We start from the raw sequence: 19,521 nt of genomic DNA on the forward strand, positions 1-19,521 counted from the left end.
TTTTACTACGACAGATTTTGCTAACAGACATCTTTATGAAAAATGCTGAGCATCATCCCAAGGGGGTACTGACAATCACCTTACCTGCAGATAGTGACCTGCAGATTTCTGTGAAGCAAGACCCTTGGCACCCCCACCAATAGAGGACATTTCCAACATGGCCGCAATGCTCCTCACAGTTCCTGCACTGCCTGTGTCTACAGTGCCACCCAGGTCACTAGCACGTCTTTGTGGTTGATAGGGAACATCCAAAAGAGGTCCACTGCTTGTCTCCTTGGGTACTTCAGCTAGATTACTGCTGGAACTTGAGATAGCCGAACTAGAGCGTTTAGGGGGTGGTGGAGGAGGACCTTTCTTTTTCTGCCTGAGTGCAAAGGACTGGCTTCGGTTGACATTCTTTTCTGCCTGCCCTTTCATTGAGTTGCTGCGACCCACCCGGTGCTGTACTGTTGCATACTTTCCTCCTGAATCTGTCACATTCAGTTCATCACGCTCCTGCTCACCATCAGACACAGCATATCGATTCAGGCTGTGGGCACGTTTCTTAGGCAGACCATACTCATCGCAAGCATCGTCGCCATCTGGTGGCAGGCACAGGAGTGGCACTGAGACAGCAGCTCCTTGGGGTGCAGCTTCCATGGTTTCCACAGGCTGGGCAGCTGGGTGTGGATGGGACATTTGAGTTGGGGATTGGGGGTGAGCACGAGGTGTCATGGGCTTCTCTGTCTGTTGGAGCAGCTGAGGACTAGGTTTTGGTTTACCTGGTGGGTTGCTCATCGTTTGTGAGGCGGGAGGCTTCATTTTGGTGGGTGTTTGTGGTGGAGTATAGGGTGGTCCTGCACCTTGGGGATAAGACTGACGTGGTTTTGGCTGCGCCGATGAGACACTTCTCTGGCCTCCTTGGCTGCTCTGGCGCATTGTACGTGCCTCCTTTCTGGGTGGCCCGCTAGGCTCCTCTGTGTCTCGGCTCTTATTCATGCTGTTCTCATGCAGACTGCGGGCTCGGTGCTGTGCTCCCGGACCACTGTTGTTTCTCACCTCTGTGCAGTCCTGCACATCAGCAGGGTGTTTAAGAGCTGCCTGTAACTCCCCGCTCAGTTCACTGTCCTGGAAGGTGCTCATTTTAGGAGACATACACTCTACGCTGTCATGGGGTGGGCTTTCAATTGCCATCACCTCCTGAGCGGCTGGGGGCTTTTTACGCAATGCGTTACGACCATCAGTGGCCTTCTGGATCTCAGCCAGCTTCTTCACTGCAAGCATAAGCTTCTTCTGGTGTCCTACGCAAATTTGGTTAAAGTACTGTAAACCAACATGGCCCATGCACTTTGGTAAAAAAAGAGAAATTTTATGTGTAATCATTTTGATGTACTTAAAGATTATGGATCCCAGTCCACTGTCTTACCAAGTTTTGTGATGCCAATCTCCTGAAGGTCCTCCCACGTAATGTCAGTGATAAAGTCAATGTTCTCGTAGCCATTTTTGACTAAAATTTGGTGATATTGGCTCAACCCAATCAAGGATAACCATTCTCCAAGACTCGCCTACAGATTAAATAGATATAAAAACAAATTACATCTGGATGCGTGTGTATGTGTATGTTCAGGTAATCATACGTTGTGGGGACAAAATAGTAATACCAGGAATGTTAAATCTTTATTAGGAAACAACTTTTAAATAATCCTAAACAATGTATTTTGAAAATGTTAAAATGCCGGAAGTTTTTTGTAAGGGTTGTGTTTAGAGTTAGGGTATCTATACAGATTGTACAGGTAATGAATAAAAATCATTACGTCTATGGAAAGTCCCCATAAAACATGGAAACCCAATGTGTGTTTTTGTATCTGCACTCACCGGTTTTTGATCAGGCAGCCACTCATTAACACTGAGCTTATTTATCTCCGAGGTTATCTTCTTTCGATGTCCTGGTTTGGTTACTCCAATAGCTGTTAAATCCTGAAAATACATATAGGAGTCCCAGAAACCATCAGATCTATAACCAATCACATTCAAGAAGCCCAAGACCTTTGTACACACATACACACTAAACCAAGTGGCGCATATTCTATGAACATCACATTACATATACACAAAAAAGATGATAGAAGCTGATGAAAAAAAATGGGAAAGAGAAAATAATAAAATAATACCAGGAGCAAGTGAGGAAAAGAAGCCTTTTCAGAGTACCCCAAAACACAATCATATAAACATATCCTAATTGAGCATGTCCATGGTGTTTCAACAAAATACCCCAGTTAATTCTGCTTTCAGCAATAATATGTAAATCTCATGAAGGCAGTGGTTTAATGTAATTAAGTATGGCAGATGAGTTTGCTTCCAGGAATTCGAATTGCTCAAAGATTAATTTCAGTTTTAGTAACAATTTAGTTTAGTTCAGTTTAGTAATTATATTTATATGCACATAAATACATAGCTCACAAGAGCATATACATATGCTTAAGTTATTATGTGGGTAATCAAGATACCAACATAACATACTAGGAAACACATTTAATAACCACAACAGCAACAATGTCTGGTAAGATATTTCCATCCTTTTTCACGAGTCTCATAAAGCCTGTGTGAGCCATGCCCATGGCTTTATGTGCTTCAGTTCAGACTCATTGTAATCCGTTTCACTTAAAAATCCAAGGAGAGTTTGTTGGTTGATTCGTTTTTATCTTCTGACTGCTTCTTTTCTGTGCTTTGGGTGGGTCTGTGAGTGTTACATTTAGGGGAAGAGGGGAGTGACGTAAATAGTTTAGGGTGGCTTAAGGAGGTGGGGGGGTGGGGGGGACAACTCTTACCTCTGGGGTCATTCGGCTAATTGTAGGAATGTCATAGCCGGCGCTGATGAAGTTTGGAGCGTAGACCTGCAGCTGAAATTCACTCAGCCATTCGATAACAGCCTCTGAGCTCTAGAAGAAAAGATAGGTGGCAGTCTATCACTGTTTGGGTCCTGTGGCTGAAGATGGACCAGACCCCAGGTCAACAAATGAGCCAATGACCAATGTCACAGCTTCACTAAACTTTATAAGTTAATAAATAATTAAAAAAGTCCACCCTACTTTTTTGTATTAAATTGGACTAATTGCTCTTAGTCCAGTATTACTGCTCTGGCAACAAGGGACAAAGCTTTAGCAAATAAGGACTAGTGTCCATACAGTTTCTGCTTTGGGATGCCATTTCCCTTGAAGTAGGAGGATGTACACTCTGTTTAGGGGAGGCAAAAAGGGAGTTGGGCAGCAGAGAAAATAGGGCTGTTTTGAACAGATGGCCCTTAGTCCACAAGTCCAGCATGGAGCAGCTCTACTCAGCAGCTCAAAAGTCGTGCTGGGAAAGATATGGCAGCCACATTTCTCTGTTATATGACTAAATGGCGGAATTTTTGATATCAGCTGATTGTAAAATTGACAGAAAAAATAGATCAAAAACTGCGAGACTACCAATTTGCAACATACAATGTAATTTAATGAGATAAAGAGTAAATAATACCTATACTGTTATATTTTGTTGGTACTGTGTTAAAAAAATAATCTCATTTTCCTTATAGCTTTAACTGTTCTTCAAGTCTCAAGTTTAGTATGTATAGACATACTAAATCCACATTTAAATCAAACGTCTACATTGTTGGGTACTCTCTGAAAAGAAATCAAAAGGTGAAAATTACTGAAAATAAGGCAAAAAAATGTTTGGAATGGACTTTAAAATGTAGCAAAGAAAATAAAATGAATGATCAGAAAGCATCACAGTGAAAGGAATCACTGTCGAGATTGGAAAGCAGCATCAGACAGAGCAGCTGACAGAAACCTGAAGCTGAAGACAGCATGCAAGGAAGCCTGCGGAAAAGCCCACTCACCGTGTCCTGGCGACAACCGAGAGCGTGTAATACCGATGAGGCCAGCTGTGAGAGGAAGTGCTGGGAAAGCATCCTGGATGTGCAGATGCCAGTGCATCTATATGTATGTGTGTGTGAGAGTGTATACTTGTTTGAAGAAAGGTAACGGGACAGTGTGTTTTGAGTAGGAGTCTCCTTACCTTCCCCTCAGGCAGCGCCTCCCCTTTCCTCTGGGACACTGCCTCCCCATACGGCTGCTCATGGAGTGGACAGCTTGACAAACTCTGACTGCGTGAGGAAGATCCTAGAAGGACCATGAGATCATTCATACACATTGGAGCATTGCTATTACACAACCAATCCCTGTTATGCTTTTTGACTAACTACTCCTTTAGCCAATCAGATCTTTGTGATGCTCCCACCCACAGCAATTAGTTCAACCATCTGGCACAAAAAATGAGCCAAGTCTCTTATTTGTGGGGAAAAAAAAATTGGATGGAGAGACTTATTTGTGACAAGATGCTCTCATATGAAATGTTTTTAAAAGAGTCATTTGAAATTCCCACTAACCTTTGTTGCTGGAAGCATGAGAAGGGTGTTCCAAAGACTTTGTCTGCTCCAGCAGGTGTTCTTTAGCTTTGGCAGACTGTGATAAAACCGTGGCCAGAAGCTACAGGACAAACAAAGCTCATCAGATCAATAAATAACATACAAATATCAATGCAGACTTTACAAATTGGACCTCAAGTGCACCCCCTTATTGAAGAACAAAGCTTTGTGAGACTGAGTAACAGGTTCTTCTCTAATGTATTAAAGGTCCTGCTGGAAAATTCAGCTAAATTCATCTCCTCAAGGTGGCTGGTTGAAGCTGATTATTTATTGGTCAGGTACAAGCTGATTTAGGTGGACTACCAGCTAATGGGGTTAAGGTCGACCTCATAAACCACCTTGGTCAACCTGGTTAGGGCAGGTAGATTTGTTTGTTGGGAGGTCTTTTAAGGTGGTTAGATGGTCCAAGCAGGTTTAGTTGGACTGCTAGCTTGTAAGGGTCAAGGTTGACCTTGTAAATCATCTTGATACACATTTGGTCTGAAAAACTATATGGTAACTGGTTTTAAATGTTTTCTAGCAGGAGCTGAAGCTCATTATTTATGTTGTTTTTTTAATCCATTCTAGCTGGTTCAGGTGGACTACCAGGAAATGGGCACAAGGTTGGCCTTGAAGATCATCTTGTAGATGATCTGGAAAAATTCCAAAACACAACTGAAGTTGACAAGGCTGTTCATCTAAGGATGTTATGACCTGTTTTTTTCTAATACATCTTGTAATAATAGATAAGAGGCTTCTAAAATGAATGACAAACAACAAATAAGGCAGTTCTTTCAGGTATCTTCTCAACACTACAATTGGGGATGAGTCACTTTGCATGTGAGATGCACCTTGACTCACCTTGACTCCCTCTGCCTGTGCGTGAAGGATATTGCTGCTGCCGGCGCTCTGTCCACTACCAGAGGATCGGGCACTGGCCACACTCCCTGAACTGCCCACACTGCTGCGGTCTCCACCTGGAACAACAAGCCCCCAGCAAACACATACACAAACACAGTCAGCCTCATTGGACCATACCACCACGATTGCTCCAATCACACCACTATGAACTTCCCCTCTGCAATGCACTGATCTGATACACGGGATGACAGGGACTTACATAACAATGGTGAAAGACAAGGTGATTGATGGACACAAGACGTTAGCATCGTCACTAACACAAACACACTCAGGCCCACACTACATTCATTGAAAATGCAGTTTGCCACAGGGCTACAGACACATCTGTGGATTGTCTCTACGTGTGCTCTCGAGGGAACGATTCCACGGATGTTACTGTAACAGAGCGAATGAGACCCTTTCAATGCGCCTACACGCCTGCAACTGAGGAGGTTTCTGGGGTCAGGAGTACAGCAGCTGCGCCAGGAGCGTGGCAAAGCAGGAGTCATGAGAGAAGAGGAAGAGGAGGACGAGGAAGGGGCAGTCCTGCTGTTACCTGCCACAGGCTTGCGCAGCACCCAGATCTCTTCGCTGCTGCCGCCACCCTGGGGACCACCGGCTGTGGTGGGTGAGCCATGTGGACTGGAGTCTGAGCCGCGAGAACCTTTAACACAGAAACCACCATTAACTGCGCCCTGGCTTGGCCACCTGCCCGGGATCAGAGGTTTTCTGGACAGGTCAGGCAAGAGGAAACCTTAACTATATGTGCTTTAGCAGTCTGTTGGACCACAAACCTCATTCTCTCTCTCTCTTTCAAACAAAAGGCACACAAGGCAATCGCGCATATATATATACTGTATATCTAACACAAATATATATGAACATTTATATACAGAGGTACATGAAATATATAAGAAGAAACATGTACTGTATATATGTGTATATACATATATATATGCCTTGATTTACACATACACATAGGTAAAACATATATAATATATACAGAGATATATGATTATATATGTAAATAGGTTTAACAACAAGAGGAGTTGCAGTGCATTACAGGAGCATAGTTCATTAGGGATTCCAAAGACATCAAACCACAAGTGTGTGTAAATGTGTTTAAATACAAATAAATCCAATACCCTCTTATGGTAATGGTCTCTAATCATTGAAGAGAGACAGTCTCACCAGACTATAATGTTGTTAAAGGAATAATTAACTTAAAGATGAAAACTCTGCCATCATTTTTTTCAGCCCCCTGTTTGTACAAAACTGTGTGATTTCATTTTGTGAACACAAAATTTAAAGGGATAGTTCACCCAAAAATTAAAATTAAGTCATTAATTAATTACTCACGCCCATGCTGTACCAACCCCGTAAGACCCCGGTCATCTTCGGAACACAAATGAAGATATTTTTGATTAAATTTGAGAGCTGGGTCACTGCCACATAGGCACCCTAAGGGATTGAAACTTGACGGCTCAGAAAGTCAATGAAGAAAATGTTTAAATATTCCATGTGACAACAGTGGCTCAACTATAAGTTTATCAAGCGACGAGACAACTTCTTGTGTGAAAAAAAAAAAATGACTTTATTCGGGCCTACGTTATTTTTCTAGTTCTTCTTGCTCAGTTCTCGCACATGCGTCGTGGTAATCTCTTGACCTCTTGTCTGAGGCCCAGAAGTAAGAAAAGGAATAGTCGAATAAATTCGTATATTTTTTTCGCACAAAAAGTATTTGCGTCGCTTGATAAACTTATAATTGAGCCGCTGTAGTCACATGGAATATTTAAACATTTTCTTCATTGACTTTCTGGGCCGTCAAGTTTCAGTCCCTTAGGGTGCCTATGTAGCAGTGATTCACCTCTCAGATTTAATCAAAAATATCTTCATTTGTGTTCCGAAGACGAACGAAGGTCTTACGGGGTTGGAACAGCATGGGGGTGAGTAATTAATGACTTAATTTTCATTTTTGGGTGAACTAACCCTTTAAGAGAAAATCAGCATAATTCTTCAAAATGGATTTAAACATTTTATAGAAAGTGAGCAGGAAATAAAATAGATTAGTCAAAATATTTTGCTATGTCCACCATTCAAATTCTGCTGGACACAGATTCCATGTGGGCCTGACGATTACTGATCATTTAGAACTAAAACTGACATATTTATATTACAATTTACGGTGATCCAGAGAACATAAGTATATCTTCATGCTCCGTACCTATATCAAAGTTTGGTTTGATACACATCGTTGAAAGGATCAGAGTTAGTATGAATGGACAGATCAGTAGAGTTGAGATGAAGGAGAGTTGAAACAGACAGATGTTCGGTGACGGACAAATGGCTGTGCAGAGATGCAGGAATGGAGGGGTGAGAGGCTGGCTCCGCATTCCCTATTGGTCACGTGTACGAGTGAACGGTTGAAAGGGGCAGTGGAACGAATCCAAAGTGTGGTCATCACAGAGAGGGAAAATATAGCACCAAGATCAGGGAAATTTAGGGGTAAAAGAGGAGAGATAACAGCTCCAACAAAGAGAGGCCCATGAACCTCTTTTGTGCTGGTCAAAAGAACTTACTAGCCAAATCTTGATCATTCTTGGCCTCTAAAAAAAACATAACAAACAACCAAAATAATGTCAGAAAATAAAATTAAACGTGTTTAATTTGAAATTAAATGTAAAGTTCAGAAATAATAATTCTCAGAAAACTTTAAGGAATTAGTGGAACTAATTGATCATTGTTTGTATTCAGACTATTGAAACGAAATATACTGTAATTTAACACATTCCTTAAAGCTTTGTGAATAATAATAACATCAATAATAAATAATAATAATAATAATAATACAGTGGAGACAGATTAGGGGATCTGTACCTTGTCCACTGTGTGGCTCTTCTGAGTTGTTTGGGGACCTGTTATAGCCAAAGGAAGTGAAAAGTGGCAGATGGGAATGTGGTGGCGGAGGTGGAGGAGGCGGCAGGATATGAATCTCATGATACGAGTCCCCATTCACCATGGCAACGGCGGGCGACACGGGGCCGCACACCGGCGCACAGAGCTGTATCTTTTGATACTGTTGGGTACAAGTGACTGTACTCCATGAACCTAGATACGACAACACAGCAACCACCACCACCACAACAAACAAAACAATTACACATAAGAGAGGGAAAGCAAATTAACCCAACACAAAAATCACAACCAATCACAAAATTCAAAACGGAAAAACCATAAAAGACAAATTAAAAGGAAGAAAACGCTTGTTTTTCACTTCGAGCTGCTACGTGTGACGATGGAGTGAAGAACTATTTCTTCAAGGATGAAGGATATTGTTATAATATACATATATTAGAAATAGAGGTGATGTGTGGAAATGCAAGGTTAGTGAAATGAAATGAGCTGGTGCTTGTAGTAAAACGCACATTCTTGTCTCTGTAAGTGCCTGAGAAGAAATTCAACTGTAGAGCTGACTTCTCAAATGAGAAGTTCAGTAAGCGTGACTCTTTTCAGTAAGCCTGTGTGTGGGAGGGTGGGTGTGCGACTGTGTGATTTGATCATTTATGCACAGCAGGGCTTGTTTGAGATAGTTGTCCTCATTCAGATTAATATATCAACAATGTCTTTTTTTCATAAAAACTGCAATTTCAGTAAAAATGGCACTATAAGAAAGGAGTTCTAAAAAGCGCACAAAAAATAAGTTGAATTGAACTTATGGAGTGGAGGAGACCGAGCAGCAGATGCAGAGACAGACATGGATACTTAGTGAAGCTGGCATGAGACACAGTGAACACACAGATTAGACCCCTGCTGAGATATCAACCGGACATAAACCCATTGAATGGAAAGAGAGAACTGTATGGATCATATGCATAAGCATGAGTGCACAAAAGTGTGTTCTGTTGCCCAATAATTCTTCCAAAGAGTGACAATCGAAATATCTCTTCAATATCAGGTGCTTCGGTTTGTCTTGTCTTCTCTCTTCTCGTTTCTTCTCTTATCCGTTCTGAAGAGGTAATTATTGCCAACGTAAACTAAGATCTAGATGTAAATATTGATATTTATCTCCATTAATGAACAAATATGCCCAATGTTTGAGTGTCAAAGTAACAGAAGAGCGTTTTGTGAAAATAGCAAATGTAAATTGACCCAAACGGTTAAATCCAATGAGATCTGGTGTTCTGTCGATGGATGGATGGAGGCGAGGCCACTATTTAAGGTACTATTAATAACCATTTCCCCCCCCCCTCTGACAGCGAGAACTACAATATTACGAGATAAGAAATGAAAAGAGCACTACATTTGCCCTGTTTTTGTTGCCACAAAAGCAGCTGGCCCTGTCTGGCTCTCAATCCAGTGCACATGAGCATCATGAACAGCTGGCTGTAAACAGAATCAGGGTCATGTGAGCATGTGAGTTCAGCAGCATTACTTATGCATCTGTGAGTGTGAGAGGCAGCACTGACCCGCCCGTTGTCGTCTCTTACCAACAGCCCCAGGCCTCTTACTGATCACCTCCACTATGCTGGAGGGGAAGTAGCCCACTCTGTCATTCCCTGTGCGGTTATCATGGATGCAGCCCTTCCACCTCCCATCTGAATGTTGCTCCAGAACCTACAGAGTAATGAATCATAATCATCCATCATCTATAATGGCAATATGCATTGTCTGAGTGCTTTTAATACTTTGTAATGTCCAAATTAAATGAATTACTTCAAGTCAGCCAGCATTAACCAGTTGCAGAAATTTTAAGATTATTTTAGTGTAAATTATTTTTATTTTATACACTATACTGTTCAAAAGTTATAGTGGCTGCATTTCTTCATTTCTGTCAGCAGTTTAAACACAGTAAAATTAATATTGTAAAATATCATTACAATTTAAAATAACTGCTTTCTATTTGAATTTGAAGACTCTATTCTATTTGACAATGTAAAAAAATAGTATTTCAGTATTCTCTGATGAATATAAAGTTCAATTTATGGCATTTATTTGAAATAGAAAACTTTTTTAACAGTCACTTTTAATCAATTTAATGTGTCCATGCTGAATAAAAGTTAAAAAAAAATATATATATCTTATTAGTGTCCTGCAATATATATGCAAATATTTTACAATTGTTTTGAGATCTTTGTGAGGGCATTCTTTCAAACCATAAAAACTTAAGGAAATTAGACCATTCTGAATATCATACTGTATATAGAGCAAAATGAGATATAATTTCTCTGGGAAGGAGCTGATGTGTGTCTAAATTATTTTTGACAATCTGAGGAAAAACACAGGCAACAGTGCCCTCTGTTGAGGAATTCTGAAATTACACTGAACTAACTACTATGATCACAAGGATTAGTGTGGAATTTCTAATCTGTAAACCTAGTCAGCATATTTAACACTGTTTGAAATTTATATAATACATGAGAGTAAAACAAACTGTTTATATGAACTGTTTTCAAAGGTTCTGAATTGATTTATAGCAGGTCTTATGACAATTACCGTGATAACGTCTCCAGCCTTTATGTTGAGGCTTGTCAGGTCGTAATTGTTGCAGTAGTCCTTCAGGGCCCTGACCTGCAAGGCTGCTGAGGCATCTGCACAGAGATAAGCAGACATAAACTGCATGATCTACTTCACATCCCTTATAAACACATGACCACATAAGGGATCTATATCTAAAAAAATGTCTACCATTTTATTGCCACCCCGTTGTCTTACCTCGTAGCATCTGCTTGATTTCCCGGCTGGCCTGTGTAGCAGTGAACTGATAGACGATATCCAGCGCTGTCTGGCTGAATGTGTTTCTCACTGCTGCATTGATGCCACTCTGTAGGGAGAAGGATAAAGCAATATTAGATCATGTTTGGGATCCAATTGACTAACATATGGTAGAAATGTTTCTCAATGAGACAATAAAGTTTGATCTTTTTACTTACCAGATAAGAAGGTATATAAAAACTCAAGCCACTTCTAAACAATTCGTTTTCAAAGTAATTCAATGTATAGTGTTGGGATAGGGCAATGGATATCCAACCTTTTCAGGTCAGGTGATGGACTACTTATAGGCCACCTAACAGGCCAAATCTGAAGGCAACCACCATATCATTCAATGTAGAATTAGACAAGACTAAATAAAGTGGACTGTTCACCAGTGGAGTTGGATTAAGACAATTATGTATTCTGAGGTATAACGGTCAGGTATACTATTAATACTTCATTACAAATCAATGTTAAAACAAACAGTGAGGGTAAATCTATCAGTAAATTAACGTTGGTGCTTACTGACAATTAGTGATGTTATTTTATTAGGCTGCCTGTTGTGTTGCTGTTGTTGTGCACTAAATTCCCTTCAGGGATCAATACAGTTTCTGTCTACTTACATCCAGCAGGAGGCGCACTACGTCAGTCTTCCCACACAGTGCAGCCTCATGGAGAGCAGTGCCCGCTTTGGTCTGCCTGTTGATATCGATGCCCGCCTGGATCAGCAGTCTATTGAGAGTGGATAAAATTAGTAACTAGTCTTGACACAACCACTGAACACCACCGTGATCAAACTGTTCACATCCGAGGCCAGAATTCAAGCCTAGATTTTCGCTTTAAGCTTGTTATTATTGTCCGCATGTTGCCATCACTTATGTGAGGGATAATATAAAGTCATTACAGACATCAGTGATCATCTTCCTGATGAGGTTTGTTATGCAATCATGACCAGCTGGCTGTACTGTATATTAGCCTGCTTATACAGCTACTTACAAGATAAATCAATAGTCATGAATTAGTTAAAGGGATACTCTACTTTTTTTTTGGGAAATAGGCTCATTTTACCACTCCCCCAGAGTTAAACAGTTGAGTTTTACTGTTTTCGAATTTATTCAGCTGATTTTTTTTATATTTAGAAGAATGTCAGTAACCAGACAGTTTCTGGTCTCAGTGTCTGGTTACTGATATTCTTCTAAATATCAAAAATCGTCTGAATACATTCGAAAAAACGAAAAACTCAACTGTTTAACTCTGGGGGAGTGGAAAATGAGCCTATTTCCAAAAAAAAGTGGAGTATCCCTTTAATAAAATGTTATTATCATGCAATAAAAACAAACCACAGAATAATACGAGAGGCAGTGTATGAGATTGGTTTCTGAGTAGAATATACAGTTTAGTTATCACTATACAAAATATTTGACAGCAGAATGCCACATTTGACCAATCAGAATCTAATATTCCAGAGAGCCATGTAATTATGTTAAACTTGTAAGTACTGAAAATTGTTCCCCCTCCAAAAAACCAAAAACAGCCTCCTGACGACTGAAGAACCTCTATTAAATAGACTGTGACCTTCTGACACTAGAGTAAATTCAATTACGGCAGCGGGACATCAGCAAACACAGGTGGCCTGAGTCATGGCTTCAGAGAGGAGGATGGGAAACAGGGTGAGAGCAGAGAACTTGGCCCTGGCACGGTATCAGACACATCCCCTATAATTAGCTATCCAAATGACCCTTTTTAGCTTCACATAATGCCCTCTTGGAAAACACAGGGGATAAAAAAGCATATTGACTGGCTGGGTGAGCACACATTGGTCTGACTGTGTGCAGAGCCGTCTGTCACTCAACATGGGCCCACACCGGGAACCATAGTTTCTGCTAGTGGGCAAATGGCCACACATTTAATTAAATGTATGAGAGCATTAACACAGGTACATGACATTAAGCTTAGGAGACACCGTTTTAATATGAAGGTAACAGCTTTGGTTAGAGGTGCCATGATCCATTTCTTTCACAGACATGAACAATGAAACCTTTTTTCAAATTTTCCCTCACCACATCAATCTGTTTAGGGTCGACAAATGCGTACGGCCTCTAGGGTTACTGGATTAATGATGTAATTAACTGCCTTGTGATAGCCCACACTGTTGCTGTAACCTGCACATTCACATGGTCTATAATTAGCTCCAGGCTGATCAGAGCTGGGCTCGTGCTGGATTGGTGAGAGAGGGAGGTGTGCGTGCTGTGTGGGCACTGGGCACATGTACCTTATTCTAATGTGAGGCACTGCAACACTTACAATTCAGGCAGGCTAATTAATGATGAGTGTCAATGCCCAGTGATAGACCTGACCATCACATGGAGATGTTCCTTTATGATACACTGACCAAGTACACTGTAAAAAATATTGTTGGTTTAACTTAAAAATTTTAAGGCAACCAGGTTACTTAATTTTTTAAGTTGACTGAAATGGAAAAATTGAGTTAATACAATGAAGGAGATTGATTTAATCATCAGAAACTCAAAATAATAAGTTATCTGAACTAAATAAATTATTTAAGTTGATTCGACAAAAGAAAAACTGTTGTGATAACAAATCTTGAAAATATTTTTTTACAGTAGAATAGCTTGTCAATTCATAGTTTGTTTGTTACTAACCCCAAACCATTGAATGGTAGTGTATCACAGTTCCCACTAAAATAATAAGCAGCACAATTGTTTTCAACACTGACGATAAAATAAATGTTTCGTAAGCAGCAAATCATCGTATTAGAATGATTTCTGAAGGAACATGTGACACTGAAGACTGGAGTAATGATGCTGAAAATTCAGCTTTGACATCACAGGAATAAATTACATTCCATTTTAAAATATATTCAAACAGATACTTACAATATTACTGTTTTTACAGTGTTTTTGATCAAATAAATGCAGCCTTGGTGTAAATAAGGGCCGGTTCACACAGAACGTGTTGTTTTTTTTTCTGTTAAAAATGTGAGACGCAGGTGTTTACATTGAAAAACGATGGAAAAGTAGAACCGTGGAATGGAAAATTGCGTTCTGTGAGCGTTCATAGCCCCTATATGAAATCTAAAAGCCTCTTCTAAACAAAATGATTAAATTTCATGCACTTCATTTTGATTTTAATTTTGATTTTCAATGTAATTACATTTTTAGTATTGCTTCTGGTTTTGTCATTTTATTCTTATTTGTATACATGTTTTTATAAAAGTTTATTTCAGTTTTATTTATTTTTTTTGTATATTGAGTTAAAATAAATTAAAAGGTTTGTTTCAGTTATGGTTTATTTTAATTCAAGTAACCAAAACTTGGCAAGCACTCTCTAAGGGTCCCAGGTTTAACAAGTAATAACAAATAAAAACACCCCTGCAGTAGAACAATGAAAAACAGTCACATGTTGACATCTGTATTATTCACATAGTATTGATCCTTATTGACAACTGCACTGATAGCTCTGATAGTTCCTCGGGGCTTGAGACTGAAACTGTTCCATCATAATCACAATCACAACCAGAGAGTTTACATTTAAAAGCAGTTTAATTTGAGATACCCACTGGAATAAAAGGAAAAGTAATACTAAAACTTGTTTCATAAAAATCAATCATACTGTATATGGAACATTTGTGTATGATGCTTGTGATTAATGTGTTAGTCCGACTGTTGTCCAACAAAATGTCTGACGTGCAGTGTAGCATTCGCATAGTACAAAGGCAGGACAGCGCAAAACACCTCTGATCTTCATCTCATCTCTGTCTGATCATGGAGGAGGTCTGGCTGTCACAATGATTGATGGCAGTGTGTTGTATAAGGGAGTGGATGGGGCCTGGCGCACCCTTAGGAATACAGCCGGGTACGTGCACCTTAACCATGCTCATGTTCCCAGTGGAAAGAAGGAAAGATGCCCTTCATCACAAGCAGGCGCAGCTGGTTGTGCACAGATACGACAGCTAATGCTGAGGACACCACTTGTCCAGTTTCTAACGCACTTGGGTTTGGATGTCGATGCACGAAATGCATGGATCAGCCGAGATCTGGAACAATGGATTTCTCATTCAATGTAAATAGTTACACAAGGACCTTTAGGCATGTATATGATAATGCAGTGGAGTCACATGATAATTGACTTATGGCTCACCAAAGAGTTTCTCTAATTAGCTTATTTCTGAGCTCCAGGCCAGTTCTGATAATGCTCAGATCTCATAACACACGCACACAAAGATCAACGGCTCAGTCAAAATGGGTGAGTGTGAAAATTAACTGTGAAACAAAGCATGACGTTTGTTTGTTTTTATGTGACTAAAACAAAATAAAATAATTTTATATAAAAATATATATATTTCAGATGCAATTATATATTTCCTAACTCTGGTGTAGTGTTAATTACAGCCTATTACACTTGCACACTCAATGGAAAAATATATTTTTTTGCCCCCAGAATAGTGTGTAGTTCAGACTATGGACAACTTGACCTCTTCGTCCAAACAATGGCTTGGGGAATTACTGGTTATGCAATTCTGTTTGATTCCAGTGGTGCAGAAATGCCTTTGTTGAACATGATGGATATTGTATTACATGTTGGGTGATTGACTCTCTCATGAGCGGCAGTAAATCCAGCACTTCTGACCTGCACACACTGCTTGCATCATCATCACATGCCCATTGGCTGCTCATTAGCATCAGTGTCTGTTTGCCATCTCTCTTCATCAAGCACATGGATCCATTTACACTAAAACACACACAGTGTGTCCCAGCGTCACAGAACACCAATGGATCATAAAGTCAGCTTCCATTAATATAATGTAGGCTTTTCCCTCCCCCATCTACATTTCCATCCCAGAGCTCCAGTATGCTAGAATGTTTTGATTGTGTTTATGACCATGACTACAACAACTTTCTTAGCTCTTAAAAAGAAAACTGCTGGTTCAGATAAAATGCAGAGTGATTCAAAGTACAATACCAATGATCTTTGTTTAAATCAGTATTTTTGTCTTGCTTTTTCTTAACAAAATAAATTGACATGTGATGCAAAATTGCATAACAATAGGACAGTTCATTTATCAAAATACTTTGTTGTGATTCAGCTCAGCATTTAAATGAATAACACTGCAATCACAATATAATCCAAACAAATTTTTGCATTCCACTGTACTGATTTTCCATGCACCAGCCAGACATATTTGATCATTCTGATCTAGTCTTTTGCAGCGTTTTGTGGATGATGTGCGTTCTAAAAATGTGGCGTTCAAGTTAAAGAACAACCTTTAAAAAACATACCTTACTTTTCTTTCATTCCACTGCCCTGCGTCTTACAGTTTTAAACTCAAAAACACATGAGAAAGGCCCTTGAGTGTGATTAAATGATATTTAAATTTTACATCATTTTAAAAGTTCAATTTAAGTCTAAAGCAATAACTCATCTTTTTAAATTTTCATGTAAAAGCTTTAGTCTTACTGAAATCTAGCTCACTCAAACAGTAGAGGCACTAGCCACACTAAGGTCAAGGCCTTGAACTGAAAAGATGTATAGTTTGAATGCAATGCAAGTTGCTTTGTATAAAAGCATGTAAATGCAACCAGTCTGGTTACATGCAGGCTTTATCAACTGGCCTTGCTGTTGTGTGCACACTCTGAAAGACATAAGTGACATGCAACGCGTATTTAAAATTACATGTGGCTTGACAAATGAAGACTGTAGCTCGACTATACAAAAACCTGCTTCACCTTGATTGTGACAGCATGTAAACACTTATTGAGGACGTAAATAGTCGCCTGCCTTAATAAGAAAACAAATATGAACATGTGAATTCATAGATAGGACATAATTTTGCTTTTCTCTTCACAATGAGAAATGATTCAGGTGTTCTTTCTTAATTTTACTCAAACTTTCCTGTCTCATCCCAGAACTGCTGCAGGTTTTAATCAATATACACAGTCTCTGAAATTTAAAGCGTTCCTCTGGGTTTTGATGCCACAGAGAATCTTGATCGTTTCTTACGCGTGATGCTGTGGGCTGTACAATTTCCTTTCACACAAACAACAGGTTTACAGATGCGTTACGAGAAATTCCTATCACTGTGATGTATATTCGCCTATAATATATAAGGCACAAATCCCGCCAGCAGCTTCTGACTGTCTTAGGAAAAACATGTTAAAGAATTTCAGTATGTGTTGTATTTGACCGAAGGGGTATCAAAGGGGTATCCTTCAGAGCATCAAATGTAAATGCTAATTTCTATGCTAATGCTAATACATAATGTACTACTTCTTATAAAAATGAACAATAATGAATGTATTATGGACGAACACAAATAATTCAATAACTGCATATTTATTATTATAGGTAAACATAATAATGATAATATACAAATTAAATTAGTTAAAAATTAACCCAGATTAATAAATAATGTGAAAATCTTTACTTTAGAGTGACGTATAGTTACATGTTTCTACATGTACAGTAATAACAGTAAATTATGCATAATTACAAGTAACAACCCTAAACCAAACTCTAACCGTAACTCTATAGTAAGTACATGTAGTTAAATAATATTAATCATTTCTAATTTGAGTAAGTACAATGTAACCTCGTCACCTTAAAATAAAGTGTAACCAAATCTTTTGCATATTGTTAATTAAGGACACCAAATGCAGTAACTAATGTTAACTAAAAAAAAAAAAACTTATTGTAAAGTGTCACCAAGTTTTCTTATCCCAAGATTATTTAGTGGCAAGAAAAGGTGAATTGATTTTCCTTCAGTGTCTGGTAAACTTTGTGCAACATCGACCCGAGTCTGAGATTTAGAAAGGCGGACTGGAGGTGTGACTTCTATTCTCTGAAAAGCATTCAAGCCACGCATCCTGTCTTTCTATCAGAGTCTTGGGGCTTAGAGTGCTCACCTGATGATATCGATGTGTCCGTTCTTGGCAGCGAGATGCAGTGGGCTGGTGCCGTTGGGATCAGTCGAGTCTCCGGGTTTGGGCTCCAACAGAGCTGCACACATGTTACTGCTCAGCAGCAGCTGGACCACCTGCGGGGCAAAACGAAGACCATACACACACACAAAAGCCAATTACAGACAGAAACAAAAAGATATGCAAGTAATTTGACAGTACCAAAAAAAAAGCAACATGTGACTTACCCCAACACGGCCGAATTCACAAGCCAAGTCTAATGGCGTCTTCCCAGCATTGTCCATTATGCAGGGGTTCGACTGGTGCTGCAGAAGCATCTCAGACTGTGGACAGGTAACCAGATGTTAGTTGCATTTATCACTACCATAGCCAAGTTTTCATTTTAATATAGTTAAACATTTCTAAAAACATATTATTCAACCTATTTTTACATTTAGCTCAGGAATCAGTTAATCTCAAAATTAATATACAGTGAGCTGTATGGAAATAAAAAAAAAAAAATATTGATATAAAAAATGTAATTCTGTTATAATGTTATTTTATGTTTTATTGTTTAATGTTTAATTTTGTTTTTTTAGACAATATAATATAGAATTTGTATGTAGGTTATCAATCGCAACATGAAACTAATGAACAGATTACCAACACAAGGATTTTAATATTGTGTTTCCCCAGGGTGTGATTTGTGAAAAAAGCAGGTTGGGGTAAGAGGATTTTTTTTTCTAATCGGGATGCGCTCATACACAACAAAACAAAAAAATAAACTCTAATTTAACATGCCAGAATTAAAACCTGTTTTGAACATAGAATGGTTCTACAGGGGTTCAAACAGGGCACTATTAAACGAAAGCAAGATGATACTGTAATAATAGCATATTGGAAAAAAATATTTGGCGAACGCACCAGTGTGTATTTGTGATTGCGCTCTGGAGAACGTTTACAAAGTGTTTTAGCAGCGTTGAGCAATGCAGCCAATCACAGACATGTTCTTTGATCTCTTGAGCACAGTGGCCAATCAGAGGTGTTTGAGTGTTTAAGTCACAATCCAGTCACTGCTCAAAAAGTCAGCTTTTTTTCTTCAGTGCTGAGTTCTGCACGATCGAATCGTATCATTGTTACAACGTATAGGTGCAATGTAAATAAGAGATTTAGAGACAGCTTATTATAATGGGATTCTGAATCCCTTTCATTTTCTTTCAAATTGGCAAGCTGAAATTTTATGCTGAAATATAGACTACTATGATGTTTCGTGACAAAAAAAGCTGTGCATGAATTAAGGCCACTGGAACCAGGATCATCACGTATCCAAAACGCACAATGTCAAAGAATAATAGCCACTATATGTACTGAAACTGCTTCTTCACTAAGTGGTAGAAACTCTGACAGAGAAAGAGGTGAAGGCATGTGTATTTTATTACATGCATGTGTGTGTGGGATGATCTTGCTTCAAAGCATTTACTCATCAGGCACAACACTGGTATTCTCCTGTGCACCGGCTGAAATTTG

General features: G+C 39.2%; 1 protein-coding gene across 10 annotated transcripts in view; it reads right to left on the minus strand.

Moving 5' to 3' along the window:
- The window catches only part of caskin1 (CASK interacting protein 1), an 88,080-nt gene that overhangs the window by 5,241 nt on the left and 63,318 nt on the right, over nt 1-19,521 (minus strand). For 3 of the 10 annotated variants that reach the window (XM_089128633.1, XM_089128631.1, XM_089128636.1), the window contains exons 5-20: nt 18,243-18,338; nt 18,001-18,131; nt 11,701-11,809; nt 11,039-11,147; nt 10,820-10,914; nt 9,793-9,940; nt 8,204-8,434; nt 7,906-7,932; nt 5,883-5,990; nt 5,288-5,403; nt 4,409-4,508; nt 4,039-4,142; nt 2,808-2,918; nt 1,855-1,956; nt 1,406-1,544; nt 85-1,280 (exon numbers count right to left, since the gene is read on the minus strand). In XM_089128633.1, coding sequence (XP_088984759.1) covers nt 85-1,280; nt 1,406-1,544; nt 1,855-1,956; nt 2,808-2,918; nt 4,039-4,142; nt 4,409-4,508; nt 5,288-5,403; nt 5,883-5,990; nt 7,906-7,932; nt 8,204-8,434; nt 9,793-9,940; nt 10,820-10,914; nt 11,039-11,147; nt 11,701-11,809; nt 18,001-18,131; nt 18,243-18,338 — 2,922 coding nt within the window. The remainder of the gene's footprint in view (nt 1-84; nt 1,281-1,405; nt 1,545-1,854; nt 1,957-2,807; nt 2,919-4,038; nt 4,143-4,408; nt 4,509-5,287; nt 5,404-5,882; nt 5,991-7,905; nt 7,933-8,203; nt 8,435-9,792; nt 9,941-10,819; nt 10,915-11,038; nt 11,148-11,700; nt 11,810-18,000; nt 18,132-18,242; nt 18,339-19,521) is intronic. The other 7 variants (XM_039686324.2, XM_089128632.1, XM_089128634.1 and 4 more) reach the window with 7 other exon arrangements.

Source organism: Pimephales promelas, chromosome 3 (assembly GCF_988280905.1).
Source record: "Pimephales promelas chromosome 3, fPimPro1.hap1.1, whole genome shotgun sequence".
NCBI lineage: Eukaryota > Metazoa > Chordata > Actinopteri > Cypriniformes > Leuciscidae > Pimephales > Pimephales promelas.